This window comes from Aspergillus stella-maris, assembly GCF_047715825.1.
Source record: "Aspergillus stella-maris strain CBS 113639 unplaced genomic scaffold BDV14scaffold_121, whole genome shotgun sequence".
In the NCBI taxonomy this organism is placed as follows: domain Eukaryota; kingdom Fungi; phylum Ascomycota; class Eurotiomycetes; order Eurotiales; family Aspergillaceae; genus Aspergillus; species Aspergillus stella-maris.
Genome location: NW_027396915.1, coordinates 26,448 through 45,796, shown reverse-complemented (window position 1 = coordinate 45,796; position 19,349 = coordinate 26,448). Strand labels below are relative to the sequence as shown.

The 19,349-nt window shown below is 52.7% G+C and overlaps 7 protein-coding genes across 7 annotated transcripts; 2 read left to right on the top strand and 5 right to left on the bottom strand.

The window, feature by feature from the left end:
* Positions 1-21: 21 nt before the first annotated feature.
* Positions 22-3,665, bottom strand: chiA1 (class III chitinase ChiA1). The gene is made up of 3 exons (XM_073776325.1): positions 3,438-3,665; positions 2,935-3,373; positions 22-2,888 (listed from the first exon to the last, which is right to left on the bottom strand). Exons 1-3 carry the CDS (start codon positions 3,534-3,536, stop codon positions 340-342), a joined length of 3,087 nt encoding a protein of 1,028 aa, XP_073621934.1. The 5' UTR covers positions 3,537-3,665; the 3' UTR covers positions 22-339.
* A 1,946-nt stretch (positions 3,666-5,611) lies between these two features.
* On the bottom strand, positions 5,612-7,372 carry BDV14DRAFT_185642 (alpha/beta hydrolase). Its single transcript, XM_073770699.1, has 2 exons — positions 6,576-7,372; positions 5,612-6,509 (listed from the first exon to the last, which is right to left on the bottom strand). The coding sequence occupies exons 1-2, from the start codon at positions 6,980-6,982 to the stop codon at positions 5,903-5,905; spliced, it is 1,014 nt and encodes a 337-aa protein (XP_073621933.1). The 5' UTR covers positions 6,983-7,372; the 3' UTR covers positions 5,612-5,902.
* BDV14DRAFT_185640 (putative L-PSP endoribonuclease family protein Brt1) lies at positions 7,357-8,174 on the top strand. Its single transcript, XM_073770698.1, has 3 exons — positions 7,357-7,629; positions 7,711-7,868; positions 7,948-8,174. The coding sequence occupies exons 1-3, from the start codon at positions 7,468-7,470 to the stop codon at positions 8,012-8,014; spliced, it is 387 nt and encodes a 128-aa protein (XP_073621932.1). The 5' UTR covers positions 7,357-7,467; the 3' UTR covers positions 8,015-8,174.
* A 184-nt stretch (positions 8,175-8,358) lies between these two features.
* Positions 8,359-11,116, bottom strand: BDV14DRAFT_185637 (uncharacterized protein). Its single transcript, XM_073770697.1, has 3 exons — positions 10,200-11,116; positions 9,877-10,154; positions 8,359-9,827 (listed from the first exon to the last, which is right to left on the bottom strand). The coding sequence occupies exons 1-3, from the start codon at positions 10,377-10,379 to the stop codon at positions 8,582-8,584; spliced, it is 1,704 nt and encodes a 567-aa protein (XP_073621931.1). The 5' UTR covers positions 10,380-11,116; the 3' UTR covers positions 8,359-8,581.
* A 268-nt stretch (positions 11,117-11,384) lies between these two features.
* BDV14DRAFT_185635 (putative spindle pole body associated protein SnaD) lies at positions 11,385-14,065 on the bottom strand. The gene has a single exon (XM_073770696.1). It carries the CDS (start codon positions 13,969-13,971, stop codon positions 11,515-11,517), a length of 2,457 nt encoding a protein of 818 aa, XP_073621930.1. The 5' UTR covers positions 13,972-14,065; the 3' UTR covers positions 11,385-11,514.
* A 383-nt stretch (positions 14,066-14,448) lies between these two features.
* Positions 14,449-17,373, top strand: BDV14DRAFT_194164 (alkaline phosphatase family protein; the record flags this gene model as incomplete). The annotated part of the gene is made up of 2 exons (XM_073771890.1): positions 14,449-15,321; positions 15,607-17,373. 2 exons carry the CDS (start codon positions 14,449-14,451, stop codon positions 17,371-17,373), a joined length of 2,640 nt encoding a protein of 879 aa, XP_073621929.1.
* A 275-nt stretch (positions 17,374-17,648) lies between these two features.
* On the bottom strand, positions 17,649-19,297 carry BDV14DRAFT_194163 (RNA-binding signal recognition particle subunit SRP54; the record flags this gene model as incomplete). Its single annotated transcript, XM_073771889.1, has 2 exons — positions 17,649-19,169; positions 19,220-19,297. The coding sequence occupies 2 exons, from the start codon at positions 19,295-19,297 to the stop codon at positions 17,649-17,651; spliced, it is 1,599 nt and encodes a 532-aa protein (XP_073621928.1).
* Positions 19,298-19,349: the final 52 nt, after the last annotated feature.

Here is a 19,349-nt window from a genome sequence, read left to right as displayed (position 1 = left end):
ATGCATATTTAGTAAAAACATTATATTTTGAGACATGCGCCTCGAAATGAGACCATGTGGTGGATATGGATGAACAATCGTGTCAGCGGATAGCGAGCGTAGTTGACTAAATACATCATAGTAAGAAGCCGAAGCAACAAAGTATAGAACATGAAGAGAACGTTTCAGAGACAGTACATAAAAATATTGACCGCAGAAAGTGTCTAGCAGACAAAATGAACTGGTACTTCTCCAGTCAAGACATTAATTTACATCAACATCATATAAGTAAACGACACTGACATGGCCGTAGCCGAAGGACAGCGTCAATCATCAAGAAGAGAAAAAAATTAATTAGATTTACATCATGACAAGCACAGAAAGCGCAAGGGCAATGACCATGGAGAATCCCTTGGTCATACCGGCGATATGAGAAGCGGCACCGGTGAAGGTAGGAGAGTCGCCACCCTGAGTGCCGCTAGGCGAAGTGCCGCTGGGGACAACCGGTGCGGGGACACCAGAGCTTGAAGGAACAACGTGGAAGCTCGAGGACGCTGACGGAGTGCTGAAACCAGTAGTCACGGGGGGAGGGACGGGGAAGACAGCCACCGTGGTCTCCGCACCGGAGCCGAATGTGGTGGTGTATCCTTCTCCAGTCGAACCCTCGCCAGATGAGCCTTCCTCAGACTGACCATTGCCAGACGGGACCTCACCAGAGCCACCAGTGGGCTGCGCGGGAACAGACCCTTCGGTAGTGGGCGCGGGAAGGACAACGATAGTCTTGGTGGTACCGGATCCGATAACGGTCGTGTATTCGCCAGAGGAACCAGTGGGCTGAGCGGGGGTAACGCCAACTGTCTCGGTAGCGGGGGGCAGAGTCAGGGTAACTGTAGTGGGAGTAGCAGCGCAGACGGTGCAGACAGTAACGGTGGTGGTCCAGCCTTCAGGAATTCCCGGGGTCTCTGTAGGCTGCTCGTGGCTGGGAGCGTTGGTGGTGGTAGCCGTGGCGGTGGCAGTGGCCGTACCGGGGCAGTAGATCGTAGTCAGAGTAGTGGTTATGGTGGTGAAACCAGTCGGGCAGATGCTAGTGTACGAGGTCACAAAAGATGTAGTGGTTGTCTCCGGCTCGCTAGCAGTGGACTGAGAGGTGACAGATCCATCGGTGGGCTCAGTGACAGGCGCAGTGATAGTGGGATGGCTGGTAACAGAGCCATCAGTAGGCTGAGTGGCAGGCCCAGTAGTGTGCTGCGTGGTTGACTCAGTGGTGCTTGTCGAGGTCTCATCGCAGTCAGTCTCGGTGGTCTGCGAAGATGTCTCAGTGGACGATGAGGTTGGCACTCCAGGCACGCTTGGCGTGGGGGTCACAGGGGTTCTGGTGCTTGTGCGAGTGCTAGACGAGGTTGTCGGGATCACGGGTTTGCTGGTGGTGTGGCTGGAGGTTTGAGTAGCAGTGGACTCGGTCGACGTCTCGTCACAGTCAGTCTCGGTGGTCTGCGAAGATGTCTCAGTGGAGGATGAAGTCGGCACTCCAGGCGCACTAGGTGCGGGTGTTACTGGAGACGGTGTGGTCCTGGTGCTTGTGCTAGACGAGGTCGTTGGGATCAGAGGCCTGCTGACGGAGTGGCTGGAGGTCTGAGTGGCCGTGGACTCTGTTGAGGTCTCTGTGTGGTCGGTGTTGGAAGGAGGGATAGCACCCGATGAGGTTGACACGCCAGGGGTGTTTGAGGGACTAGGGGTAGGGAAGACAGTCACGGTCGAGGTCGTCTGAGCAGGGCTCGAAGGCGAGACAGCGGGAGTGCTGGAGCCGGAGGGAGTGGTGGAAGACGATATGCTAGTTCCTGGGATAACCGGAATGCTCGAAACTGAAGAGCTTGTCACCGGAGCAGGAGTGCTAGGGGAGGCAGTTGTTCCAGGAATGACAGGGGTGCTCGAGGAGACGGAAGTAGTTGAGCCCGAAGGAGTCGCCGAGGGAATGCCACTAGCAGAAGGAGTGCTAGAAGAGACGGGGGTGCTGGTCTCGGACTCGGAGACAACGGGGGTGCTAGAAGAGACAACAGGGGTGCTCGACAAAACGGGAGTGCTAGAGGAGACAGGAGTCTCAGAAGGGGTGGAGCTAGCTGAGGGTGTGCTTGTCGGGGTCAAGGACTCGCTACTGGAGGGAGTCTCGGACACAACGGGGGTAGAGCTGCTAGACACAGGAGTCTCAGAAGGAGATGGGGTGTGCACCGGGGTAGAGGTCTCAGTGGTAGACGTCGAGGTCGTGGAAGGCGAAGAAGTCGCGGTTGACGATTGAGTGGTCGTCGAGGTAGAAGTGCTGGTGGACTCCGTTGTAGATATCGACGTAGTCGAAGTATCAGTCTCACTGGGGGTAGGGGTAGGAGTCGGAGTGGGAGTAGGGGTAGGCGACGGGGTAGGAGTAGGGTGGTTAGGATCAAGATCGAACAAAATGTCCCTAATCTTGTTGTGATAGGGAACTCCGTCAATCTGGTTGTTCTGCGACTCCGTAGCCTCCCACAACATGACACCTCCAAAAGTCTCGGGATACTTGTTCATATACTCATCCACCAAGGGCTGGACCTCCTCAGGGGTCAAGTAGAATCCAAGTCCAGCAGCAGCGGGGCTAGCAGGCAAACCAACGTAGAGCTTGGCGTTGGGATTGGCACCGTTCTTGACGATGGACACCCAGTCGTCAAAGTTGAAGCCATTCTTTGTGCCCTCCACATAGTCACGGGCAGAGCAAGGGTGAGTGTTGTAGAACTGAACCCAGATGAAATCGATGACAGAGTTGGCGATGGCGGCACCGAGTTGCTTGTCTGGGGTCTGACACTGGGGTGCAGCGGAGATATAGAAGGTACGATCCTTGGCTGTCTCGAAGTGGTCGCGCAGTCTACGAATCATGGTAGAGTAGCCTATACCATTAGCATGACCGCACAGAATCACAAGAATTCAACTTACCCAAGCTGCCGTAGTACTCAATGTCAAAGTCGAAACCATCGACGACAACATCGCGGAAAGGACGAGGGGAGTTGGAAGCCTCCCACTCCTCGGTCTTGGGACCGAAGGCTCCCCAGAGCCAGTCGGCAAATTCATTGGCAGAGTCAATAGAGTTAATTTTGTAAGTGGCATGGCCACCACCGAGAGACAAAAAGACCTTCTTGCCAGCCGCCTGACACTTGGGAATATCCTCTACCAAATTGGGGCAGTTGGCATACAGCTTTGATGGAACCTTGTTAACCTTGTAGGTATCTGCCCAACACTGGTTGCCGAAATTGCTTCCAGGTAGACCGGTTAGGAGGTCCTGGTCGGGGAATGTGTTGATGAAACCGATGTTGATTATGTCAAAGGCCGTCTCTTGACAGAAATCGGCGAGGCGACCCTGGTTGACACCTTGGCCCTATATTGAAACAGTAAATCAGTATGACTCGCCAAGCTCGGGATAAATGACCACAAAGACTTACGTAGTAAACAGCCACATTAGATTTTGCCTCCGGGTGGAAGGCAGAAGCGAGCAAGGCGAGCCCCGAAAGGGCAGAAACGAGGGTAAGAAACTTCGCCATATCTGAAGGAATGACTACTGGCTATAGCCAGTGGACTGAAAACACAGCAACGACAGGACGCAGACAAATGTCTGCTTGTACGGCGTCTACAACGAAAGAAAGGCTGGCGATGAAAACTACGTTTAGGAGAGGGGGAAGTTATTATATGGATACTGGTTCGTTGGGGAGATTGCGAAATCTCGACCATTTCAGAGCCTCAGGGCCATTGGTCTGGCGAGTGGCCACCCGTGGGCCAAACTCAGGGGACATGATATCAGACTTATGCTAAGCGTATGCCTTGAATGAAGTTGGCTTCGAAAAACTGGTCTGCGGCGTAGCTTCCTAGAATGCAGCGACTCCAGTCGGCCAGGGTTCGCCTCCGGTTCGGCGTCCCAAAGAGGCTAACATGTGCATTGAATGGGCATATTAGGCCATTCCAGTGGGTGAATTCCGGAAGACTCTGTCTCTTTGGCGACCTAGTCATTGACAGACTCGCTAGCGGCCCTGATTTACATGTCGAGGGAGGGTCCATTGTCAGTGGAGCAACGTGGGCGGACAATCCCCGAGGGTGATAGAGCCGCATATATGATAAGACATCTTGGCTGGTCATAAACGTTAGCCAGTAGTGTTTACAGTATTTATTTGAATGCATCAGATGCCCGTTAATCGTACCTGAAGTTGTGGATTTTGTGAAGCCACGGCAACGCCTCTATCATGGGAGTCAGGCCATATTCGCCACGGACAGGACCGGCCAGCGCCAGGGCTGGATAGTGGTCAGTGGTTCGCTAAGCTTAGCGTGTAGTAGTGTAAGAAGTGGACGACAGATGGAGACGAGCGAAGGCCGAGTTGACTCGAGAGAAAGTCGAGAAAAAGTGCGAGGGATCTCGGAGATTTGGTTTGGGACTAGCGTGGGTGCCTGCCTCAGGTACGCCAATCAAGTGACTTAATCTCGGCCCCTCCGTCACCCACCGTCCCATGGTCCATTCGCATTGTCCTCTGTCCACTCTCGACCTTCGCATTCGATACGATCAACAAGCGCCAGATTTGCTCGATGAACTACGGTCTCGTGCCGGATCTCCGGATCGGCACTCATGATTTGTTATTTGTTAACTCTTGCCCATCAGCATCTTCTTTCCGCGCCAAGTCTGGTCGAGTCGGTCACGCATTGTTAGCAGGTTCAGAAAACGCCTCTTTGGCCAAGCAAGGCTAAGGTCCAGAAGCGACGTTGCATTTGGTCCAGCATTTCTGGATAACCGGGTGTGATCCATGGACATATCCGTGAGTCCGCGACCGGAGGAGGCGTTTGCTTTCTCGCTAATAACTTACTAACAAGAGGGCCCTCCCTTAGCGCTTGGCCTAGCTTGTTTATGAAATCGCATTTCTACACTTTTTGATTCTCATTGGACCCTGGATCTAAAGACCCGTTCAAGGGAAATTGGTTATGAGCCTCATTGGGCCTATGCCCGAACCTGTATAGCCGCTAACGCAGGCAGACTGTGCGAGTGCCTGACTTGACCAGCCCTTTCCTGCCATGAGCCCACGCCCCGGCGGTCCGCTCGCCTAGTCGCCTTACCTGGTAGGGCCAAAATGTGGACCGGAAGCAAGTGCCGCTGATGTGATTAGCGTGTCTATAGAGATAACAGGCCAACAAGAGCAGGCAACAGCTCCGACAGCCACAATTTGAAACAATACCATAGAGTCGGGAACGACCCTTCGATTTATGCTGCACATAGCAGGAGCTTTGCTGCTCATAGACCGAGATGGTGGCCGTGGAGGAGCGAGGTGTATTCCGGCTTGTGAGTTGTGACGAGATGAAACGGTCCATCAATCACATAGCTATACCCACTTGCTACTCTGGCAAACCCATGCAGGTCCTTGGGCTTGGTCCCCTCGATGGAATTGTATCTGCAGGGGCACCCAGCATGCGCGCATGCCAAAACTGGAAGGTGATCTACACCCAACAATAGCACCGGAGTGAGCTCAATCGGGTTCCGGAAGCATGCTGCACAGAATGAACGTGCATAACAATTCCTCCTTTGATAATGTAGGGCCCGAAACGCATCGTACGAGCCTCAGGTCATTATCGTAACTGGGAACGGCTTTTCAATGGGACCGACTATCGTATGGGGACTACGACAGAGCCCAACAGATGGAACGATGAGGAGGTGAGCCGGACCGCTTGAGTCACTTCTACGAACATCAAGGCCCCTGAAGTTGATTTGTCGACCTGAGCAGAGCAATTAATCTCAGGTACCCATCTCTCTCAGGCTAATTTTTGAATTGGAAGTGCTTTCAACCTGGCTCTACAGACACGTTCTGTGCTGCTGGTCTCCCCCAGCGCTCATATCAGATTATCGTTTGTATTCAAGCTTTATATGTACTGCTGTCTAACTGGAGAAAACCTCCTTCAGCAGCTCGCACATCAGTGTAATCGATCTCTTTCCCTCTTTCAAAACCCCGTCCATCGCCAAAAATGGATGCGGCATCCCCTTCATTACTTGCAAATCCACCTCAACCCCCGCCTTCTTCAACTTCTCTGCATACTGCTCTCCCTCGGTTCGCAATACGTCTAGCTCGCCCACCATAATCAGAGCTCGTGGCAACACAGACCAGTCCCCGCTATAGAACAAAGGGCTTGCCTCGGGATGTGACCAGTCTTCTTGGTTGGGCAGATAGTGGTTCCGATACCAGAGCATCTTTGCGGCGGGTAGAGCAGGTGTGAATTCGTACAGTCTGTACGACTCATTGTTTGACACTGCCGCTGTGTTGTCCATGACCGGGACGGAGAGCAGCTGTGCGAGAAATTTGACTGGCGGTGACAACTTCAAGGCCTTCTGTGTCATGATGGCAGCCAGGTTTCCACCGGCCGATGACCCTCCCGTTGCCATTCTGTTTATGTTGATATTGATGAGTGCTGGTCCTTCTGAGGTCAGCCATAGCAGCGCCTCCCAGCAGTCGTGCACCGCAGCCGGCCAAGGGTTCTCTGGTGCGAGACTAGCAATTATCAGTCACGTCCTTCGGTCTCCAATGTATCTAAAGAGGCAGTAAAAGAGATCGTACCGATAATCAACGGTGACAACCACGCAGTCACCTCTCTTGCACAAATTCGAGCAGACTACATTCTCCGTCTCGATCGTACCCAACACCCATCCGCCCCCATGGAAATACAGCATAACTGGCCATCCGCCTTCTGGAACCTCGCCACTCGGTGTGAATACACGCAGCGGTACGTCTGGACCTTTTGTGGCTCGCCTTTTGATGGTAATGTCGGTTGTCGTACCGACTTCTATCAGCGGTCCGCCGCCGGGTATCAGGATCCCGCTTGTGCGCGAGGCTTCAACAGGTTGAAGATGCACCTGCTGCTTATCGAATACATGCTCATTGTAGAACGCGACGTATTCAGGGTCTAGGAGGTCGACGACGGAGGCGTGGAGCGGGTAGGGAGGGGAGACGTTGGAGACGGTCATGCTGGCTCTAGTGGGGTTTGTAGAAAAGCCTGGGGGATGTTGGTAGGTGTATTTCTATATATCTTCGACCGAACAGACGGTGAAAAGTACGGTTTATAAAGCCTGAGGCTTAGAGTTTCTTCAACCGGTGCAAGCAGGTTTTGGTCTCGTGTGTATGCAAGGAGACTCGGACTGGCCAACTCACAGAGCTCACGGGCTGCATTATCGGAGTCGGGAAGTTGGAGAGTTGGAGTAGCATTGGTAGCTCACATCCATCTCTTTGTTATTGGCCCATCATACCGGGCCTAAGATAACCGTTACCTTGAGTCCGATAAGACAAGGACAATAATAAGGCAAAGAAATGAGGGGCACAAATCAGCGTCTCTAACTGACGCCCTTGCATGACTGTCCACTTCAAAATTAAATACCGCTTCTTCTCATCATCCTCTCCCACTCTGACTCAATCTTTACAATCAATTGATCATTGAAACAAGCAATAATAAACAATGGCTTCCAAGACCCCCGTCCTCACTTCCAAGGCCCCTAAGCCTCTCCCCGGCATCTACTCCCAGGCCATCATCTGCAACGACATGGTCTACTGCTCCGGCGCTGTGCCCATGGACCCGGAGACAGGAAAGCTCATTGACGGCGACGTCAAGGCTCACACTGCACGTACTTCCCTAGCTCAAACCACACCTGAACATACCTACGAATTGAGGTTCCCCGCTAACAGGAGGTGTACCGAACAGGCCCAATGCATCAAGAACCTCACCGCGATCCTCGAAGAAGCAGGCAGCGACATCACCAAGGTCGTAAAAGTAAACGTCTTCCTCTCGAATATGGATGACTTTGCCGAGATGAACTCTGAGTATATGAAGCACTGGGGCGATGTCAAGCCTGTGCGCACGTGAGTTGACTCCGTACCGTTTCCTGAGAGTGTTCAAACATTGAAATCTTGGTTGATGCTGACTTTTGGGCCTCAATAGATGCGTTGCTGTCAAGACGTTGCCGCTGAACACGGACGTTGAGATTGAGTGTACGGCTCACCTTTGAGGACCGGGATTCCGGCTGCATATATATATACATTTGGACATTCGGACAAAGATAGCTCGGAAGATCGTCTGTGCCTTCTGAAATATACTCGCACGATCTCCTATATAGAACATAAACATAAAGAATGATTGATGATAAATGATGCGGCTTAATAAGAAAGGGAAAAAAGTCTTGTGTCTGTACTTTTGAGGGTAATTGATCTGCTCTCGTTGTTGACTGCGCTACGACACCCAGCATTATCCTTTCTTCACTACGTGATTAAGGTAACTGTATCGGATGAAGCGTGTGGCTGCTGGAGCTATAGATAACTGTGTACAGCGATGTCATTCTGCAGTGACGTAGACCACTTTTTGAGGTGCTTGGGGGACTACATCGGTATATATCGTTTGGTAATGCTAAGTAGTCACACAATAAAAGCAGGAGGTGCGATGAAGAAACGTGGTATTTTGCGCTATTATAACAAGAAAGGCTATTAAGCTATAATTATAGGATCGAAAGTAGACGAGGGAAAAAATAAATATACTCCACGAACAGATCATCCTTCGGCTTCCTCTTAGGGGACCGATTTCAACAACTCCTGCTGGGTGGTCTCACCTCACTCCCAGGCAGCTCGTCAATCGATGAACCTGTTTCTCTAATACAGTCCAGGTGTCCAGGAACAGAAGCAATGCTTATGTTGCCAAATGTTGAGCTGCGAGGCCTTCGGGCGCCTGGCTTCTGATAGTGCCGGATGATCTCAGTTTCATTCCTGCGAAGGTGTCGGCTGTTCCGATTGCGATTCGCCGTGCCAGGAAAGCGCTGGCTCTGTGTGTAGCGCGGCATCTGGGTGTAAACTTTCTCAAATTGGCCGGAACTCTGGCTTGGCCATTGAGAAATATGCATTGTGTTCATGCGTAGAGGGTGTGGCCGATTCGATCGCAGTAGAGTGTCCCAGGGAGTAAGGGTAAGGTTGGCCGTGGGAGAAATTGGGGCTGTCTGTGCGGTGTTTGACCTGTGGATGCTGAGAGGAGCCGGCGTGACGACCTCTGGGGCGTCGCCAGAGCTCATAGATGATGATTTTGGTAGAGATGCAGTTGTGCCTTCTGCGGCTTGAGTGGTATCACTGGACTGTTCGCTCTTTGGAGGCGGCGGTGGTGACACTGTAGGAGGTACTGGCGGCTTTGACTTTTCTGATTCATGATCTTCTTCCTTGGGTTCTTGCTTTTCGAGGCCCTCACGCGCATTTGCTTCAGCAAGGGCCCGTATCTGAGGATCAGATGACAGTGGCAGAGACGCTGGAAGAGACCTAGGAAGGAATCGGCGAAGGGACGATCCCGAAGATTTGTTCCTTGTGTGCTTTGAAGGTCTCTGGAAAGTTGCGCTGGGTAATTCAGGAAGGGTCTCATTCTGAGCCGGCAGGCTACTTTGTGTCGTCGGTGTGGAAGGCGTGCGAAAGACACTCGACATAAAAAGGTCGGATCGAGGGCCAGAGGCGACTGTTGTTCCTGACAAGCACTCTGCTTCTGCATCTGACATTGGACTCACGTCCAGAAAAGACGTGGGGCGTACTTGAGCAGGAACCTGAAGGCCGGGAACAGTTCCAAATTTCTCGCTGTTCCTGGAAGTTATATATGGAACTTGACCGTATGTAAGATCCGAATGGCGGCAGACACAAAGTAGATCCCGCGTCGAGCCTTTCTCACTATTCAAAGTCGAAGCTGAGAGAATGCTACCATCTTGACTCTTGCGGTTGTGGTGGTAAACGCCAAGTAGCCATACATCGTAAGGACGCTCGCAAAGCTCCCTGGAGCAGAAGTAAAGGCAAATGGTAATGCTAAACAAGGGTCAGTGAATACTAGTTCTCGGCACCGGAATATACTCACAATGAAATGACTGATACAATAACGACTGCGCGATGAAGGGCACAGCTGACGCCGACTTGCCAATAACTCCCACCAGAAGCGACGGGCAGACAGTATGCTTGCTGAGATACAACCACTAGCCCCGACACACTAGCCCCTAACCATGCGACGGTCGTTATGCGGAGAAGGTAGGTGCACACGTTGTGGAGTATGGCTTTCTGGTTGGCGTATCCGAGTACTTTGTTGTACTGCCAAGCGAGGAAACTATGTAGGACCACTTGAGGGACGGTCAAAAAGGACTGACTGGATTAGTTTCAGCCTGGGGCAAGTATAAGGCTACTTACCGCCACTAGAGCGAATATCAAACTCGGCACCATCTTCGAGTCAACATGTTTGTTGCCGTAGAGGTAGAGCACCACTACCCACTCAAAGATGCACTCGAGTAACAGAACATAAAGAGAGACGAAGATAACAACCCTTGCCCAGGCACCACCTCGTTTGGAAGCCATAGCTCGGTACGACATGCTGCAGCTGGCTAGAGGTAGAAGTCGAAAGCCGTGATGCAGCCTTACTTGCGAAGTCTAACAGTCACGACAACTCGTAGGTAAAAAGGACGCAATATAGACGGACGGGGGTGTAATTCTGTGTTTGCCAATATGAAGTGGACCAGGATCTGATGAAAGTGTTTGCTAATTCTCGCAGAGCAGGGAAATTCATGAGAATTGTTGGCTGTCACCGAGAACATCGAGGACAAGAGGCCGAATAAAAGAGCTATACGAGTAGGCAGATCAGTCGCGTCAACGCGGGCCTGAGGATCGGAATGGAGGAGCAGCAAATATTCTCCAGGGCGGGATCTGCCTGACACCTCGATTCATACTTGTGGAATGCGACGAGCAGGCACTATAGCCGAAGGGCAGAAAGTGACAGGGTTCAGGCAGGTTGACAGTGCAATAGCCCTCTCACCTGGCAGGGCTCGCGTGCCAGAACCATCACTAAGACTGCCCGCCTGGAGCAAGTCAATCCTCTTGGTGAGAGCCAGCAGGGCCCTCAACCAGGAGGCATAATGCGCGATGAAACCCGCGTGGAGATTGCGTCAGAAGCAGGAGGCATAATGGCAATAGGGCTTTGAAGCAATGCAGGAGCCGAGACAATAACGAAGAAGTAGAATGTAGGACGACTGTGGAGGGATAGACAAGGAGTCCACTGAGAGGGGACTGAGGGAGGGAGGGTGAAGGAGGAAGGAGGAAGAGGAGGAATAGTGTCAAGGAGGCCAACTGACAACCAGAATAGAAGCCCTTACTAATGAGGGTTGACCCTTTTTGGTCCAGTGGCAAAATTCGATACCAACCAAGGGGTGCACGTGATAGCCCTCTCTTGTCCTCAAGCGCTCAAGGGGCCGCTGAAGGGTTCGTCCTGCTACGAGTAAGAGAAGGCGGGGATAATTACCCCCCCCCCCCCCCAAAGGTCGTGGTTATTCTACCACTTTTGAATTTTTGCCTGAAAGCTTCATGTATCGAATCCATTGAACCGTCTAAGAACCCATTGAACGCCGTAAGCTAGATGAATATCCCATAACCCTAACCGAAAATGACTTTACCCCAACGCCTCCAATCCAAAGCTTTGCTGAAGATATAAACATTGAGCAGTGAGACCACAGGGTCACGTCCTCTTGGCATACTTATACCGATACGCCTGTCCCTGCCCGTGTCTCCTTCCATCCTCTTCTACAGTGCCGCTGGCATTCTCCTTGTCACTCTCACCCCCAACAAGCTTACTGCTGCTCTTACTCTTCCCCCCACCCCTCTCATCCTTCGAATGCTGACCAGGATTCTCCTTCTCACCCCAAGTCCACAGCAACGCCTTACCCATCCGCTCACGCTCCTTGAGCAGCATCTCCACGCGGCGCTCCCACTCGCGCTCACGCTTTTCGACGGACTTGGCGATGCGCTGGTCCATTGCAGCAGCGGTCTCGTCTTTGCTTGCGATGACGGACTCGAGATGGCTGATTTCCGACCTCAGAGTTGTTATCTCTATGTCCTTATTACGAACTGCATCCGTTTGATCATTGAGCCGTTGTGTTTGTGTTTCTGTTTCGTCTTCATGCTGATCCAGCTCGGCTCGAAGGTCTGCTTCGCGCTTTTCCGAAGCAGCGAGAAGGGCGCGCAGTTTGCGGGTTGAGTCGGCGTGCGCAGACCGGAGGGTGGAGATTGCGGTTGCATGAGCAGTTTTGAGGTTTGCGATTTGGCTTTTGTGCGTTGCTTCAAGAGAGGATGTGTCTGTGTTATTGTTTGCTTGAGGGGTTGAAGGGGGGCTGGGTTGCTGAGTCTGAGCTTGTTGGGTTTCCTGCAAACGCTCAATAGTCTCCAAGGCCTTGGAGTGATCTGAGCGGAGACGGTCAAGGTCTTCGGCTTGTTTCGTCAGACGGGTGTTTTCTGCTTCAATAGACTGTATGAGAAGCTGTGACTCGGCGGCTTGGTCGTTGGCGCGGGCGAGCTGCGCTTCAAGAGTCTTGTTTGCGGCAGCCCGTTCACCTGTTTCGGTACGCAGTTTGGCTAATTCTTCGTAGATCTGTTCAAGGTCCTGGTCGCTGCTGTTGCCGCTGTCTCTGGGCCTGAAGGGCCGAGTAGTGTTTGGCTGTCCGAGGTCTTTGATAAGTTCGAGAATTTCACTATACGTGCCGCCTGGAGTATCTGTAGCCATGACCCTGAGAGCGTTCTCTTGAGCGGTGACCTGGGATTGGGCGCGGGTCAAATCAGCCTCAAGAGTACTATTTCTTTCCTCTAGTGGCTGGTTCTTTGTTTCAAGCAGTATCATCTGGTCTTCCAAGACCCGATACTCGCGGTTCGCGCGTGAGACATCCGTTTCTAGCCTCTCTATCTCTGCACGCTGGTTCTCAATTTGGCTGCGGAGTTTATCAACCTCAGCAATTTTTTCATGAAGTTGCTGCTCTTTGGCTGTGGTGACCTGCTTCAGCTGCGCCAGAGTTTCGTCCAAGACCGCATCACGCTTCTTCAGCTGCTCCTGAGTTAGCGTAAGCTGTTGATGCAGGATTGCAATTGTTTCCAAACGCTCGGCATTGAGATCGACGTTTGAATTGCGATCGTGCAAGTCTTTCTGCATCTCAGCAATCTGTTTCTGAAGCGCACTAAAGTCTGGTGTATTGACAGAAGACCTTCGAGATTTAACCTTTTCTGCGTGACTCTCCTGAAGATCTTCAAGAAGAGCCGTCTTCCTCTGCAGCTCAGCCCGCAAGTGTTTGATCTCTTCGCCATATGAAGCAGCTTCCAGAACACGCTTTCTGTTCTTTTCCAGCTGCTCATCCCGATCCTTGACTGCTTGCGTCAACTCCTCAATTTGCCGTCTCAAATCACCGTCTGCATTGTAATTCTCTTTGTTTGTGGGCGACTTGAGCTTTCGGACGGTTGGCGTTGCGACCGGACTTGGCTCATCATCTGGGTCTTCTTCGATATCATCAAGGTGTGTTACTTCTCTGGTGGTCCCAGCCGCCGTGCGACGCAGAAGATGCGATGGGGTAGACATGTCAACTGGAGGCCCAAACTCGCTGTCTTCGCCTAGTTCTGCCTCGTCTTCTGCTGGCCGATGTGATTGAGCGGGCCGCTGCTCAGGTAAATCGTTGTCTTCAGCTTCAGGAAGCTCCGGCTCTTCATAGAATTCTTCTTGGGGCTGCTCCTGATCCTGATCCTCATCATGATCTCCGTGTATTGAGTCGTCTTCTCCGAGTAAATACCGTTCCAAGTTCGCAGTAAAGTCTTCAGGCCCACCGACATTAGATAGCCTATCGGCTTCTTCCTCTAAGTCTGGCTGTTCATCAAGCGCATCGTCCGGTCCGTGGCCGCTCGGGAACCGACTGAAGTCAACGGTGTATTCGCGGAGGCGGGCATCGAGTTCCATCGCTGCACGGTCTAAAGAGGCCCCTTCGCGAAGTGTCGGAGGCGATCCAGGGGGAGAGTGTGCCCCAGGACTGCTGATTGGACTCGGAAGGTCATCATGTTCGTCCATAGGGGGTTGGTCATCGGGCGACGGAGAGGTAGGGGAGAAGTAGGGGACGGCCAGGGTGGATGCGCCGACGGTGTCGTGGGTTGTTGTATCGGCCATGGTGAGCACAGCGCTCACATGGAGATTCTAAAATGGCGATAAATGTTGACAATTAATTCTGATGTTCAAAAACCTGTATGACGGCGCATAAGTGATGAAGCGAGGTGAAGGTGGTCGTCCTGAACTTGGAGAGCGGAAGAAACGCGACGCGCTTACATGCCTGAAAGCGCAGGCTGCCACTGTTGACGATATCCCGCTTCCGGTTAGCGCCGTTGCCGCCTTGAAGTCGCAATCATCTGCTCAAAAGCAGTCAACCGCTGCGCTCATGTGGGTTTAGAAGCCTTCTAGTGAGGTAGAATGATCATCTGGGAAGAGTGCAGTACTGTATCTATTTTGCATATAAATATTGTCGAGGCAGGGCGGTACTAGGGCTGCACCGACTACCCCTCATACAGCTCCATCCCGAGCGATCATTTTCCCCGCGGACTCGATAACAGCCTGTCAAGAGCACGATACTACCAGTCTCAAGGCACCAAGATGCCCCCAATTCCTCCTCCTTCATATCTTCATCGCATTGTGCTGTACCACCAGACACTGCACCCCGATCGCGGTCCTTATGTGTCTCTTCTACCTCTTCTGAACAATCACACTGGAATTACCCACGTCATTCTCGCTGCCTTTCACCTCAACGCTCCCGATCCAGAGCACATTACTCTCAATAATGACCCGCCTGCTCATTCCATGTATGACGAGTTATGGGCTGAGGTTTCTGTGCTCCAGCAGCGCGGTGTCAAGGTTATGGGCATGCTTGGTGGCGCGGCAAAGGGCAGCTTCTCTGTCTTGGACGGTGATGCCGCACAATTTGAACAATACTACGTGCCTCTATTGGCCATGATCCGTCGGCATGGACTCGATGGAATGGATCTGGATGTCGAGGAGACCATGTCTCTGCGTGGTATCACACGTTTGATTGACCGATTGAAGGCTGACTTGGGCGAGGGGTTCATTATCACCCTTGCTCCAGTAGCAGCGGCCCTATTGGGAATTGGTAACTTGTCTGGCTTTGACTATCGTCAGTTGGAGCAGGAACGTGCCAGTAGCATCGCGTGGTACAACGCTCAGTTTTATAACGGCTGGGGGCCTGCGCAAGATCCTCGCATGTACGCAGCGATCGTGGCACAAGGCTGGTCTCCGGCGAGAGTTGTATACGGTCTTTTGACCAATCCAGGGAATGGGTCACAAGGCTATGTACCACAGGAAGTTATCGGGCCTGTCCTGGCCATGTTGGTGGAACAATACCCGAATTTCGGCGGGGTAATGGGCTGGGAGTACTTTAATTCACTGCCGGGGCAGAGAGAAAGACCTTGGGAATGGGCTGCACAGATGTCCTTGAACATGGGCATGAAGACTGTGCTGCAGAAGGCGAGGGCACTGCTGGGTCGCTAACTTCCGGATCGGGGTAGATTGAGGCTATTCCCGAATGACATCATATGATCGGCGACTGTCGCTTTCTTCCGCCTCTTCCTCCGCTCCTTTGTTTCTTCCTCCAGCAGGCAGCATTTTCGCGTATGCGATGAAGCATCATGTTGACCATCACTAGCTCTATTCTACTACGGCTCTCCTCCTTTCTCTTCCTTCGCTGGGTTGCTTCCCCTTCCCCATTACCCCGCAGGCAATTGCTGACTTGAGCTCCAGATCCCCGGCCATGTTTTCCCTCCTGTTGTTTTCACCTCGCTCGTCATTTATCTGACCTCGATCTATACATCATCCACTAAGAAGTACAGTAATGGAGTTTTTAAATCCCTTATCACCGGGGTGCCCTCTCGCAACTCATTGGCAACGCGCCTGGCTATCGTGACCAACCTGCTCTGCGGCTTATTCACCGCGGACTTCCTCATCCGCGGCTTCTTCCTTTATACGACCGCAGACCTACGCTTCTCGCGCGTGGGACACATCACCCATAATACCGCTGAGCTTCTCCTTCGCGAGCCTGATGTTGCCCAGCTACCTGTAAACGTTTCGTACAAGGGCGCTCAGGACGACGACCCTTCCTCCTGGATCCAGGCAGCAACAATTGATACTCTGGGCGAGTCAACGGACTTCACAGCTACCGTCTCACTTACCAACTTGAGCCCTTCATCATACTACGACTATGCCCTGTCCAACAATCAGACCGGCTTCTTCGCCACCAATGCCGCTCCTGATTCTTCTGCGGCCAACAAGCTCAGCTTTCTGACCTCCAGTTGCATGAAGCCCAACTTCCCCTACGACATCCGGCGTCATCCGCTGCGCATTCCGGGACTCGAGAAAATGACCAAGGCTGTATCGTCACTTCCTAGCCTTCCATCGTTCATGCTGTTCCTCGGCGACTTCATCTACATCGACGTGCCGCAACGCTTCGGCTCCTCTGTCGACCACTACCGCAGCGAATACCGCCGGGTCTACTCATCCCCCTCGTGGAAGCCATCAGCCATCGACCTCCCCTGGATCCACACCCTAGACGACCACGAGATCGCCAATGATTGGAACAATGGGAACACCACACCTCCCTACCCGGCCGCCATAGACCCCTACCTGCACTACCACGCCTCAGTCAACCCTCCAGGCCCCAACACAAAGACTGACAATGTCAAGTCTTCCTACACAACGTTTACCAACGGGCCAACGTCCTTCTTCCTAACAGATAGCCGCTCTTACCGCTCCCCAGCCGAAGAAACAATCCTCGGCAAGGCTCAGCTCAACGCTCTTCTCTCTTTCCTCGCCCGTCCAGAACCTCCGCACGTCCGCTGGAAGATCGTTTCCTCTAGTGTTCCCTTTACACGAAATTGGCACGCCGGCACAGCAGATACATGGGGCGGATTCCTATCCGAGCGTCGCGTCGTCTTCGACGCCATGCGTGCCGCCCAGCGGGAGTTGGGCATCAGAGTCGTCCTCCTCTCCGGCGATAGACACGAGTTCGCAGCTACGCGGTTCCCACCGCTCCCTGAATCTGATCAAACCCAGTCTGAGGAAAGGGACCTCGAGAACGGCGAAGACCTAGTTGAGTTCTGCACGGGGCCACTAAACATGTTCTATGTCCCTGTTCGCACATACTACCAGTCCGGACCTGACGATGTTCCCATCAAGTACCTCCCCGACGGAAACACAAAGTATGGCCTTGTTGACATTGAGGAATCTATTGTTGATGATGTGCTGAGCTCAGTCATGACTTTCTCGCTTTACATTGATGAGAGTGTTGTCTGGAAGTATAGGCTCAGTGTTCCGCTCGCTTCGGCGTCGGGTAATAAGGCAAAGCACGCGAAGGAAAGGGATGTCTCCGAGGCGGGTGGGCTATTGCCGCCTGGCGAGGTTCTACTCGATGAGTCCGTTGACAGTTGGCTGGATGTTATTGTGAAGAGAGTCTTTGGGTGGAATGTTATGAGGCCGGGCGTTGATCATCCGAGTAAGGACTTTGTTGTCTGATTGCTAGCTAGAAGGTCTCATACTGAAGGGAGTAAGAGGATGTTTAGTGTTGACATGTAAAAATTGACTCGATTCAGATGTTTGTTTGGTTAGAATAGATAAATGGATATATTTATCAACGTGTTGGTGACAAGCACTGAGCAGAATAAGATCAAACGCCGAACTCCATCATGCGCAGAACAGGTACCTTTGTCGTCATAATATCAAAGTATGGAGACAGGAATCAATAGAGAATAAATAAAGAAAGTAAGGTAGGTTGAATAGGTGTCGAGGAACTACCGTCCACGGCCCCTTCCACCACCTCCTCCCATACCACCCATACCGCCCATCAACCCGCCCATTTGGCTCATCATCGACTGCAGATCCATCCCACCGAGACCGGGGATACCGCCGCCACCACCCTGCCCCTGCATCATCTGCATCATCTTCGCCATGTCGCCCATGCCGGGCATACCTCCCATACCACCAGCACCACCCATCGACGCCATGCGCTTCTGCATAGCAGCAAGTTGTTGTTCCTTGTTTCCACCTTTTAGCATGTTCTGCGCACGCTGCATCTGCTTCTTTTGCCCACCAACGCGCTTCGCCATGCCGGCCATCATGCGGTGTTGGGAGAGGAGGTCCTCGACTTCACGAACTGACGTACCACTGCCGTGGGCAATGCGGACCATGCGGCTGGGTTTCTCGTCGAAAATCTTGCCGTCGCTGTCGAGTTCGACTGCGGACATGCTGTCAAAGATGTAGATCATGCGGCGGAGTTTCATAGAGCCGTCCTCGTCGTCGAGACCTGCCGTTAGGTTTGACAGACCGGGGATCATGCCGGAAAGTTTTGAGAGAGGGCCCATCTTCATGATGGAAGTGATGTTCTCGCGGAAGTCGCGGAGGGTGTAGATACCTTCTGCAATGTGCTTGTAGGTCTCCCGAGAGGCGGCGGAGTCCTTTGTGACGGCTTGGACGTGCTCGACGAGACCGGCCATGTCACCCATCCCGAGGAGCTTCTGGATGAAAGCTTTGGGCTCGAAGCGTTCTAGGTCCATCATGTGTTCACCTGTACCGAGGAAGATAATTGGGGTGTGGGTGGCTGCAACGGCGGAAATTGCACCACCACCGGCGGCATGGCCGTCTGTCTTGGTGATGATGATCGCACCGAAGTCTGCGGTGGCCTTGAAAGCCGAGGACTGAACTTCTGCAGCCTGACCGATGGTACCATCCAGCACGAGAATAGTCTGGTCTGGCGTCACTGCCGTCTGAATCTGAGTCATTTCCGTAAACAGTTGCTCCTCCTGCTTGTGACGACCACTAGTATCAACGATAATGATCTCAAATCGCTCCTTCTTGAACTTGGCCACACCCTCCGCCGCGACAACAGCCGGGTCGGTCTGTGTGAGACTACCGTAGTATGGAATCTTGGCCTTGGTAGCGTTCTGCTTCAACTGATCAAAGGCACCAGCACGGAAAGTATCCGCACAAACAAGAGCCGTCTTGAATCCGCGCATCTGGTAGTGTCGGGCGAGCTTGGTACATGTCGTTGTCTTACCTGCACCCTGTAGACCGACGAACATAATGATATTTGACCGCCCCTTCTTGGGCCGGAAGGGCTCGGCATGGGGGTTGACGAGGGCGACGAGTTCATCGAAGACCGCCTTCTGGATCACTCGCTTCTTGTTCACGGCTGCGGGAAGGGATGCGAAGTTGACGCTGGCTTTGATCGACTTGCGAAGAGACTGGACGAGGCGAACGTTTACGTCGGCGGAGAGAAGCGCAGCGCAAATCTCTTTGACCATGTCATCAAAGGCCTTCTTGTTGTTAGCTTTCCCCAGATAAATCGTGTGGGCGGGGTGTGCACCTTCTCGTCCAAATTGGGAGACCGAGTCAAATCATTGACGGCGGCATTGATGCGCCGCCCCAGATCTTGGAGAACCATTGTGCTGTGTTTGGAGTGTGAAAGTCGCAATCAACAAGATAGGTCTCTTCGG